This window comes from Mixophyes fleayi, chromosome 3 (genome assembly GCF_038048845.1).
Source record: "Mixophyes fleayi isolate aMixFle1 chromosome 3, aMixFle1.hap1, whole genome shotgun sequence".
NCBI lineage: Eukaryota > Metazoa > Chordata > Amphibia > Anura > Limnodynastidae > Mixophyes > Mixophyes fleayi.
The window spans coordinates 90,812,687-90,825,123 of NC_134404.1; the positions used below are offsets into that span (position 1 = coordinate 90,812,687).

The 12,437-nt window shown below is 40.3% G+C and overlaps 1 protein-coding gene across 2 annotated transcripts in view; it reads left to right on the plus strand.

Moving 5' to 3' along the window:
- RNF13 (ring finger protein 13) overlaps window positions 1-12,437 on the plus strand; it is a 57,074-nt gene that overhangs the window by 12,010 nt on the left and 32,627 nt on the right. Inside the window, exons 2-3 of one of the 2 annotated variants that reach the window (XM_075201956.1) lie at window positions 2,136-2,264; window positions 8,716-8,838. In XM_075201956.1, the coding sequence (XP_075058057.1) occupies window positions 8,719-8,838 (120 nt within the window). In that variant the 5' untranslated portion in view covers window positions 2,136-2,264; window positions 8,716-8,718. The remainder of the gene's footprint in view (window positions 1-2,135; window positions 2,265-8,715; window positions 8,839-12,437) is intronic. The other variant, XM_075201957.1, reaches the window with a different exon arrangement.

Sequence of the window (12,437 nt, forward strand, 5' to 3'; positions counted from 1 at the left end):
CAATAGAGAATATCCATTATTATTATTTTTTTTTTATATATTTTCTGTTCCTTGATCATTGGGCAGTCATTCGCAAGTGATTAATTGGTGGGAATTCAATTCCCCCGGAATACCGCAGCGGAAAACCTATTATCTTTTAATATGGTAATTTTATCCCTGCTTTCTGCTCGCGTTTCAGGGAGCCTTGAGCAAAAAGCCAGCGTTGAAATGACCGTATGTGGTCGGGTCCCGGGTCATGCGGTGGACATCTTGAAATGGACTCCAGCGCCGGATATTAACCCTCCCAGAGCCGGAGTTTTTTTTTTTTTTTTAAATTAAATAAAAATGGTTTGTGTGTGCTGGATAGCACCCAGCACTGCAGCAACTTCCCCCGCTAGACACAGAGAGGGGAGTAATAGTATAATTTAAATGTGAACTGTATATAAACCTGTGCTGGGGCTGCAGAGGCAGCCCTGGATCCCCTTCACCCTCCGGCAGCCAGCTTCAGTGCCTGCCGGAGGGACTTAACAACCAGTCTCCTGGAATCAAATAGGTCCAGGAGGTGCAGCGCCTCCTGGGGGTTCCAGAAAGCGAAGTTCCTAGTTTGAGCTCAAAGAGCTTCAAATAGCGACAGGGCAGGGACAACTGCCCCGGGATCTGTCTGCTCTTCCCTGATACTATTTTGGCCAGGGAGCAGAGCCAGACCCGACCCCGGAGCAGGGTCCCTGGAAGTCAGTTTGGGCTGGAGATTTAAAAGATAAATCTCTCGTCCCAGACAGAGAGGCACCAGGGGAGGAGAGTGGGCTGAGCCCCCTTCTCCCTGGCAGCTCATGGACAGGGGAAGGGGGGGGGGGGAGTATACTCCCTTCTGCCACTAGCAGCAGTGTTAAAGGTGTTTAAACCTCTCTGGGTTGATTCACGTGCATGCTGCATGAATCAACCCAGATTGGTTAAAGGGACAGGAAGACGGATTACCTCCTTCAGATACAAGTCTCAAATGTGTATAAAAACAGCACTGTTTTGTATTAAAACTTGTTCTTGTTTCATCTGACCTGATCACTGGTACCTTCAACCAGTGTAAGAGCAAATAAACATCAGTTGCTTCAAAGACCTGCTTGTGAACTTCTCTATGCTGATTCCTTTGACCAACAGATTAGACCAAACTCTAATCTGTTCCTAGCTGTTCTGTGATTTGGACTCGGCATCCAGTACCACCGCTCTGCCTGCTACCCAGCAGCTCTGGCCAGTGTGATAGGTCAGGGGGGATCCATCCACAGCGACCCTGATCTATAGGAAGAGGTCAGGGGTACCAGCCCAGGTACACCAGTAACGGGGTACACGAGCAGCATCAGTTACTCAGAAGAAACCCCATTCTGGATACCGGTAAGGAGTCCAGTGGTGGCAGCATTTGTAAACTCCTTCTACTGCGGTTAGAGGGAGCGTTTGGGATACCGAGAGGGAACGGTGGCAACATAAGCCCAGCCGGTTCCCGGCAACAACAGACAGGGTGGCATAGGTGGTCCATCCTGACGCACCGTATTAATGGTAATAGGTTTTCTGCGGCTGTATTCCAGGGGGAATTGAATTTCCCCATTGGGGGAATTCCCCCCCCTCAGTGATTGACTCAATCCTGCAATTTGTATTCAGTTTTAAACTTGGTTAGTTTAAAGTTTAACCATTTACTAAATTCCTACCTGGAAATCTATACTGGTGAAATGTGTCCATGAATGAGCTACATTTTGCTAGTCAATGGATTTTTTATTTTTTTATTTTTTTTTTAATCTCCATTTAGTTTTTAATGATGTATGATTGTGGTGATTCATTATCTTTTAGATTAAGTAAGAAGAGTTGTTTTCATTTACCCCCCCCCCCCCCCGTTCCCAATCATGCGATTTTTGTTCACAGCTGTCAACTGATGATCTGCTCATATGATCTATTCTGTTATGTTGTCTCTTTGGGTTTTAGATGAATCATGTGACCATTTCAGAGGTTTTCCATTTTTTACGCTATACAAGTCCCTGAAATGTGAATCCTGGGTTTGGTAATGCTGACTAGTTTTTGGAGTCTTGATAAGTTCTAGTTTATCTTGTTTGATAAAGTCCGGTAAACCAACTTACTGCACAGTATTCTACAATCCCTGTGTTACTCTATTGCAGCTCCCATCTAATCATTGATTGACCGGGTATATATATGGAAGAGCACCTACGTTAGCTGCCGTGTTTGGCATTTCCACGAGGACTTGGCTGTTGTATCGCCTGTTGGATGAATATTCCTGCTTGAGGCAGGTGAGTGTATATATACAGAATAGGAAATGGAAGAGCGCAAAGCAACAAGCGTGATAATAATAAACAATTTATTAATATAAATATTCAAATAGATTGATAACAGAATAAAACATATAGCCAATAAATTGATATCAATTTTGATACGGTTCGCTAGCAGCTGTTAATTCATAGACTTAAACCAAGTCAGACAGAATCAGGATGAATGGCCAAAAAATTAGGTATAATATGGTACCATATATAGAAAAAAGAACACTGGCGTGCAAATGTCCACACCGCGGACTGAAGAATTTATATTAATGTTGATGTTCAAATCCTCAAAGGGCTCAATCGATATCAGATATAAGAGAGACCTGTGTCAGTGTCCAGATATTCAATATAATAGGCACCAATTGGTATCAAACAGGTACTTAACTTCTCTTCGTGAGCCCGTGGGTTCCAAACTTCTACAATCAGTCCAGATCCAAAGTTTCCGGTAGGATACAAATGACAGCCTGAAGTGCGCTGTTGGTAACAAATAATCCAATTAAACTTGAAGATGGTAAACTGGCCAGCACCCGATAAATTACTCTGTGAGTATCAGTCCTAACACGTTTCTCGGCGTCCTGCCGCTTCTTCAGAGGTAAGTATAATGATAGAATCCAGCAGCGCTGGTTTATATACACAAGACTAGTCACATGGAACTAGTTATATGATCATCAGCTGACCGCCCGGAGATATCCGAAAACTTGACATTAGTCACGGAAGTAACCGATCTCCTATATTCCAGGTCACATGATCTCATAGACATCGGATAGCCGTCCGGAAATGTCCGATTATATAGTTCATTTCAAAGACATTCAAATTCACGTCCACACGATCTAAGGATCGTCGGTTAGCCATCCGTAAATAATTAATTATTTTCGGAGATATTCAATCTCCTCCATTTTAAATCGAATAATATCAAACTGGGCAGCTAACCATCCGAGAGAATTCGACTAGATATCATTAATTTCGGAGAAGTTCTATGATTCAGATCACATGACCACAAAAAACATAAATTGCGTGTATTATTCTTCCATGTAATTAAAAACACAGGTCGAGTGTATATATACGCCTATTGAGACTGGATTTTTCTCTGTGACTGATTTTATACCTACCTGCCAAACTATTGCTCTGTTAATTTCTGCTTTTGGTTTTGTTTCAAGGGGACAGTTGGACATGTCTTTTACAGCAGCCGCGTATATAATTTTATTATAATGGAATGACTGAAATGGTTAATTTGTATTTTAAGTAGAAAATGTCTAGGCAATGGCCCACTTTGACACATTTGTAGTCTCCATCCATCCAGGAAGCAGGAAACGTGAAGGTCACTTTGGGATTGGGTCACTTGGCCATAGCCGGATTGAGTATCGTGTGCCTAACAAAAAAATAAAGTTATTCCCTGTAAAACATTCATTTAGGTTTAGCACCCTCTGAAGATATTATGTCTGATCTTTATATTAAAAGCTCTTGTTTAGAAACAAAGGACATTCAAAGGAAATATAAATAAAGGGGAAAAGAGTCATATAAGAAAATTTCAAATACTTATGGGGCCATTCAAATATTTCAAATACTTTGGAATGGCCCCAGAGCACTCGTCAAGTCCATTGTAAAGGAATGGAGAGAATTTGACACACATTGAATCTGTCTAGAACAAGTGATCTTCCACCAAAACTGAGAATCCATGCCAGAAGGGCACTTGTTAGGGAAGCTGCCTATGGCAACCCTGACTGTGCAACAGTCTTACAAAGCAGAGATGGGGGAGAAAGTATTTATGGAACACAAGTAGTCCGGGCACTTCACAAATCTGCACTTTGTGGGAGCATGACAAAAAGAAACCTTGTGCAAAATGTTGTCTATATTTTCCTAAAAGGCATGTGGGGCACCCTCATACCAAGTGAGGGACGTTTCTATGGTCCACTGAGGCCAAGGTGTAAATGTATCAAGTTCTGACTTCTGCAAGTCACCGGAGATCGGCAACTTTGCAGGGAAAATTTAAAGTTCCAATGGCTTGTAGCGGCAAGTTTTCCTATTTGCATTTCCCCCCAGAGTGAACTTTACCTACAAATCCAGGCCGCTGAATTTGGTGCTAGGGTAACACTGTGTAATATTTCAAGGCAGCAACATAGGTCTTCATTTCAGGGATGGAAATGGAGGCAAGCAGGGCAGTTTGTAGACGGAGCATAAGGTCTTCCAATGGCATAAAGGGGTAATATGAGGTGCCTGTCATAATGGTGCTGGAAGATCGCAATGGCAAATACACTTATATGTGAAACAAAGTTCAGACATCCAACATATTTTTGGAAAGTTTTCGTCTAGACAAGTTCTGCAGGCATGCCTGTATTAATCAAATATAATCTACTAAAATAGACAAATCAAGTATGTCAATCAGTTTATAACTAGCAAAAGATGCAGATCAGGAGAGGGCTCAGGTAATCCATTACATGAATGCCCTGGCCTCTCGAACATCCCATCTCTCATTCTACATATTCCGGCAGTAATTTGGTTATCGTCAAATAACTGTTATAGGCGAGCACGCCAAAGAGATTTTTAATTCAATTTCTGTGTCTCCATGAGTGGTAAAGAAAAAGAATCATTGCTATCACCATCTCTAGAGGATCCGGGTACCACCAAGGGACACTCCTGAAGATGTTGGAGGTCACTGAACATTTACTCCCACTCAAGATTATAAGATAGTGCAAGGATCCACAATCTCTGTTGCCTCCAGTATAAATTATAATTGCCTACTGTCCCAGAATTTCCAGGCGACATTGTCCCACCGACTTGATGTTAATGTCATCCTAATGTCCCGTCAGCCTTTTCTTATTTTATTCTCATTTATTTATATAGCACAGTCCTATTACACACTGCTGTATAGATAATGTAGTCATTCACATCAGTCTCTATCCCTTTGGAGCTTCCAGTCTAAATTCCCTACCAATCATCTTCATCATCATGGCCATCATCATTGCCACTAATTCCGCAGCGTTGTACAGAGAACTCGCCCACATCAGTCCCTGCCCCATTGGAGCTTAGTCTAAATTCACACACACACACACACACACAAGGGTCAATTTTTGATAGCAGCCAATTAACCTACCAGTATGTTTTTGGAGTGTGGGAGGAAACCAGAGCACCCAGAGGAAACCCACACAAACACAGGGAGAACATACAAACTCCACACAGATAAGGACATGGTCGAATCAACCAGTGCTGTGAGGCAGACGTGCTAACCACTTAGCCTCCGTACTGCCCAATATACACATACACTCTCTAGGTTCTGTTTGGTCAGGAACCAATTAATCTACCAGTATGTTTTTTGACTGGGCAGAAACCAGGGTACTTGGAGGAAACCCATGCAAACACATGGAAAACATGCAAACTCCAGATGGGCTCTGGTCAAAATCACACCCATGACCCTCAGTGCTGTGTGGCAGCGATGATCGCCACTGAGACACAGTGCTGACCATCTACCAGAAAGGATGTATGAAATCTAGTAAAGTATGGTTTGAAAACCTCTTCCGTATGGTGAACAACGTATGTAAATGTACATGTGATTGATTCCTTACAGTGCTTTACAGCACAGGTGGCGGCTTCACAAATGAACCAACCAATCTGTTTATTCAGACTGATTGTTGGCTATTGTGTCCTAACGTGACACATGCCCTTCTATTGGAATTCAATGGCTGCTTTTTTTTGGAAGTAGTGAAAAAAAAAAAAAAATCAAAACAAAGTCATTTTTGTTGAAGTGTGTGTATGCATATATGTGTGTGTTGTTTTTTTGTTTTTTTTTTCATCTATCTATCTATCTATCTATATCTCTCTCAACAGAGAAAGTCAGTCATTGGTCTTTTTGCATCTCAGGTTTTTTTTAAAAAAACAAAAAAATAACACATTAATTTGGCTCTTGTTTGAATATCAGCAGGTGATGTTTCGGAGAGAACTTCTCCTTATTCAAACCGCTTTTTTTTTTTTTTTTAAATTTGAGATGTGAGGACCAATGGGTGACTTCCTTTGTTGACATATTTATTTATTTTTTTATATAATATATGTATATATTATATAAAGATTATATATTTTATTTTGTTGAGAATGTCACTCCAACACAATTTTTAGAGTTTACATCCTTTTTAAAGAAATGTGAAAGTACTGTACGTCGGCTTCTATAGCACTTTCCAGAAGTCGCTGCAGATAACGATGCAGCTGTAACTCTTAGCAGACTGCGATGCTATAATCGGTTCTCCAAATGTGGAACTAACATGGTTTTTCTAAAACCAAAAGGAGCACAGCATTAGATGATTCACTATACTAGTCATTCTCCACTTTCTTACAAGTAAACTACTTTTAATATTTAAACTTTTTTACTTTCACCATAAATCTCTAGATAGCATGTTGTGCTTGCTGTGTGTTTGTGGTGACCTTTTTATAAAGCTATAGTTTTACATCTATTTTGTTACATACAGAACAGAGTACGTGTCGCCATGTAGCATGTTATTTCATGTTTTGTGCTCAGAAAATAAACTCAGGGCTTATCACAGTGCGGCTGTCTGTTCTATACATGAAGCTCTTTAGTGCAGAAAGAATACAGCTGATTGAGCAATTACATAACCCTTAACTAATGCCATGGAGCCTTTGACATAAATAAATCAGAAATCCCTTTGTTTTTGCTCTCAGCTGAACTGACCTTGTACAGCAGTGGCTAGTGACATCCAGCAAGCGCAGCTAAAAGGGGGACTTTGTATTCTCCTGTACCCAGCAGAAACTCTTCATACAGCAGGTTCTTGTCACTCCGTATGCATTGTTACATATGCACTAATGTTTTCTACAACAGCAGCTTCTTACAGTATATATGTTATAGTACTAATATACATGTATTGGACGGATGGCTGTAGACATTTTGCTAACCTTTATGTAGGCTTGCCTAGGATTCATTAGCTGCAGATCCTGATTAATGCTAGTAATTGATTTCCATGCTGGCGTCCTTTGTGATGCAGTGGACATACGTTTGCTGAATCAGTTTTATTTTAACCACTAGACCAGACAAAATATAGATATGGGAGTAGATTTTTCTATGGAGTTAAAATATCCACTCCATAAATAAACTGTGGTCAGATGATTAGGAGAATTCTAGATTGTGTTTTACATTACTAAGCTGTGTCTTGTAAACAAAGGCCATGTAGTATCCCGTTTTTAGCATTGGTAATCGCACTACATGTACATTTCTTATGTATGTTTTTCCATAAAAGTGCAAACTGCGTTTTCAACAATTGCTTACTTACATTGTGCCATGTGGTGTTTTCAGCAATTCCTTGCCAATATAATAGTACATATTTTTATCTAAAGAGGAGTTGTGAATTTACTGCCAAACCAATTTATTTTATCTTCTAAAGCCCATTTTATTTTTTGGGTCAACTGGTAATCCATGTTATTTTTGTAACATTATGTAAGCTGAAAGTACACAAATATGTGAACGTTTATTTGAAGTTACAAGTCCTTCTGTTAGTGTGTGTGTGTGTGTGTGTGTGTGTGTGTGTGTGTGTGTGTGTGTGTGTGTGTGTGTGTGTAATCCTTACCTGTCTTGGTGAATAGGTGATCACTTGCATGTCTGAAACCAAGGGCATGGCTGCTAACATGTGGCCTGAAAGCTCTTTGTACACCAGCATGTCTAAATTTAGCGTGTTATAAGAAATATATGATGTGGTATATGCAACCCATGAACAGTGAGGTTAAGTAGGTTATGTATGTAAATAACAGAAAAAGTGTGTGTATATACAGTGTTTTCCTCAGCACCTATTTCCCGGGTGCTCACCCTCGCTGTTTTTACTTGCCACCCAGCTCTTGGAGCCCAGTAGTTGTCTTATAATAGAATAAACCATGGATTATCCTATTACAACAGGCTCTACATGAGCACTACAGCCAGCAGTGTGTGTTGGACCACTGACCACCAGTGCTGTCGGATGTGGGTAATAACCACCAACATTTTTCATTACTATTACAAAGTATTACACTGGCCCAGCTGCTTCTTAAAGTGTGTATGTATGTGTGTGTGTATATAATATAATATATATATGTGTGTATATATATATATATATATATATATATATATATATATATATATATATATATTGTGTTTAATATTGGCAGCAGAATGTGTGACTGGTGTAAGAATTAGTATGGAAGTGCTGACTTTCTACTGACAAGACACCTCTGTTGTCTACAAACAAGAGACACCTTATTTGTAGTGAACGGTGGAACAAGAAAGCGTCTGACAATGAGGCAGCCACTAATAGGAATAAGCCAAGCTTGCTTCTTCCAGTGTGCTGTAAGCTTTTTGTATGATGTAAGGAGTGACCAAGCTTACAGAAATTCATTGTAAAGATTTTATCAATAATGAAAATGTGGAAAGCTAATTTGTTGCGTTTTGTGTTTCTAGGTGATGGACCTCAGAATGGAGATTTTACAAATGTGTGTTTTCTCTGTGAGAAGTGTCAGCCTGTGGACAGTCTATGCCTTTGCCATCATTCACCTGCTGCCTGTAGATGCTGACGTAATAGCAGTAAGTTACAATAAATATTTTCTCCTTGGGACCATTTGTTATTTCGGCACACAAGCCCATGCATTTGAATCAAACTCTTATTTGCTTGCACATCACATAGTGTTTTTAGTATCATCATCACCATTTATTTATATAGTGCCACTAATTCTGCAGCGCTGTACAGAGAACTCGCTCACATCAGATCTGTTTCTCATGTACACTTTTTAAAGTGCAATGAAAAGCCACTATTTAAAATGAATACATATCATTGGCTGTGTATTGCTGAGTGAATTAGTATATATTAAATAATCTGTAGTCTTCTACTTATGTCCACCTTGCTCACATTCAATTATCTGCTGCAGATTTTCATGTTGGGAAGAATAGTTTTTGACGGCTTTGCAGGGATGAACTTTGTGAGACGATTCATTCATATACAGCGGCAGGGCCAGTAATGTCCTATTACGGCTTTCTAGGCTTTGGCTTGTGTGATCCTATTAAGATACAGCCCTAAATATGTGGGAGGAGCTTTAGCTGTGTAGTGAATTGGGAAAGTAATACTTTTTCCTCCTTTGGCTTCATGACAGCCCTAACAGAGAGTTGTCTTTTGGATCAGCTGAGCAGAGGCAGGATAAGGAAACCCCTCCAGAGGGTATATAGTGTGACTCCTCATTCCTGTGTGTCCTGTTTTTACCTGTCTCTTCAGTAGAGCAAGCAGGTGACTGCAGATAGGTTTGTTATATTCCCAGACAGATCTGTAGGGTCTGTGTCACACCTTGGAGGGATGCTAGCTGGGACAGGGGAGGCTCCTATAGGCTAGGCAGCAAACGTGGGAATTTCAAACTGTTCCGTCAGTCAGACAAATCATTATGGACGCGGTGGGGACATAAACACGTCCTCAGAAAGCATTATATTGTTCATTCCAGGCCGTGTGGGGTATATGTTGGTGGTGAATCGGGTAGCAGTGAAGTGAATACTGCCTTGGTATAAAACGGTGTGAGTTGAAGCACATCTGGCAAGGGTAGAACCAAAGCCTGCCTCAAAAAATCCAAAGAGCACTGACCCAGTCTATTTTCTTTTTTTTTTCTCCTCCCTGTAGGAGTACAGAAGAAAAAAATGTATGATTGTTTTTGTGGAGCGTGTGATAAGGAGCTAGATAAAGACTATAAAGAGGCTGTATGTGAGGACTGTATTCCTCAAGGCAGAGACGACCCAGTACAAACTTCTGTTTAAAGATTTAGTGAATTGGTGGATGAAATCAAGAGGATTTTTATGCTTATCAAAGTTTAGGACCAATGTCACAGATATACTGATATACTTGGATCTGGATCATATGCCAGGACTCTCTACTACAGGGTCTTAAGGACTTGTCCTTGTATTAGGCCTTTGTGGGATCTTCGGATCTTGATCTTGCCCTAGAAACTTTGGTGTCTAGTTCTCTTGAACCATTACAAGACGTTTCCCTGAAGTGGCTCACGTTCAAGGTATTATATCTAGTGGTAATCACATCTTACAGGAAAGTGGGTGAACTACATTTCTTATGGTGTGCGGAACCATTTCTGAACATGTAATATTGTGGCTTTCCTACTGAAGGCAGTTTCTGCTTTTCATTTTAATCACGAGATTATACTTCCATCTTTGTGCCCACAGCCAATCAATGGAAGGGAAACATAAGTTATCTTGGACCTTGTTTGGAAAATCTCAATTTATCTTACCAGAACAAAGGAATTCTAACAGACTCCTTACTATTGGTGTGCGTAATGGGCAAGAGGGATCCGTGAAGTTATTACACAGGTTTATTAGGGAAATGGATGTGATGTGCCTAAAATTCTGAGGCTGTATTCCACAAAGGCAGTGACAACCTCTTGGGCACTCGGGCCTCAGTGGGCCATCTCTGCAGAGCAAGAGACTGAACATCACTTATAATATGGGCAGCACGGTGGCCAAGTGGCTGTCATTTAGGTATGTTTAGGAGCTTTTTGTAACCACAATTGTCACTTGAGATTTTCAATTTGACCTAAAACAAGTCTGATATGTCACTGTCTTGAGGGGACAGTTTCATATTTTCTAGAGATCAGAGGACATCCATAAACACATACTCCCCTCAGGGATTTACCTCCACCTGGGGGCTAAATAAACTATTTGGGTACATTTTTGTTTGAGTGTTTTTTTGTTTTTTTTCAGGTATTTAATACTATGAATAACTTGAAACACCACAGGTAACTTTTACCACTGCTAGTCAAACAGGTTATACCGCTACTTCAAGGTGAATAGACAGCAACTGTGTATTTGTTGAAATATTTTATTTTTCTTAATCGTTATCTGGTTCTCCTGTGTAGAAGTTCACAGCTAACCATATTTGATCGTTCAGCTGTGATACATGTGACAATCATGCTCTCCTGGCACTCTGAATGCTTACATAAACTTCATCATGTGCTTCTACACAGCTTTGAGCTGCTTTTATGTCACAGATTCTTCTTCACTTTACGACTTTAAAGAAAACCGAATTCGTCCATTACAGATTAATCTAGGAACAACTGAGAAAACGAAGTGCTTTAAGTAATAAACACAGGGCTACACCAGCCTGCACTAACCTTTGGAAACCTTGGTTGCATTTTGTCTTTGATTGAGGGATTCTTACATAGTATCCCTTGTCAAAGAACTGTAGTCAATGGAACACGTCTGGTGTCTTCTCTGGTGTCAACCTCTGACGCGTCACTCGTTTCCATAGGATTACATGTGCAAGGGTAACCTTTGCAAGCAACGCCCAGTTTTTACTTGATAAATTGTTGTGATATTGTTTCTCATGAAGATATAAGTGCATTTTTTTCACATCTTGATTGAAAGGTAAGAGCTGAGGAATGTTCCATTTTTGACTCCTTAATTCTGATACTTGTCTTCCAAGGCAGCAGAGGACATCAGCTCATTCCATCTGGTCTCATAGATCTTCCTGAAGTTGTGCACATTTCCCACTATAACAGTACATCCCTCCATCATTGCTCAGCATTCCACAATGTTCAAAATCTTTTGCAAGCTGTGACCAACCTTTAGTGCCAACAAGGGATTCATTGTTGTAGCCAGCTACAAGTTTCTCAACATTTACTCCATGCAACAATTGTGATGGAATGATAAGGTCTTCCATTGTCTTCAGTGGGGTAACTTTTCTGGCATGTAACCGTAGCCTTCCCTGTTCTCAGTTTCTGAACGGATGTACTTATGTATGCCAACAGCAGGTGGAACAGGTTCAGCAAAGGCACACAGAGACGGGACTCTGCTTGTGCCAGGTTTGTGTTTGTCACATTTCTCATGTATCACCATAGGTATTTTCTTGCAAATAAACCGTGGCAAGTGACAGTGCATGAAACCTTCAGGAACTACAGGCTTCTTTTTGCTCATTTGTATGGAAATAGAACTCCCCTATCCTGTACTAATGATCTCATTTTTGTGCAAAGTTACCTCTATTTCAAAAATGTTCTAATTGTATTCATCTTTCCTTTGAGTAATTAGGGAATTTAAGTGCCTATGCAAATTCAGTCTGATGATGAACATGCTCATTATGCCAGGCTTTTTCTGAGACCGGTTTCTGATGTTATGAACAGAACTGTTTTTTTGTTATAGACTCT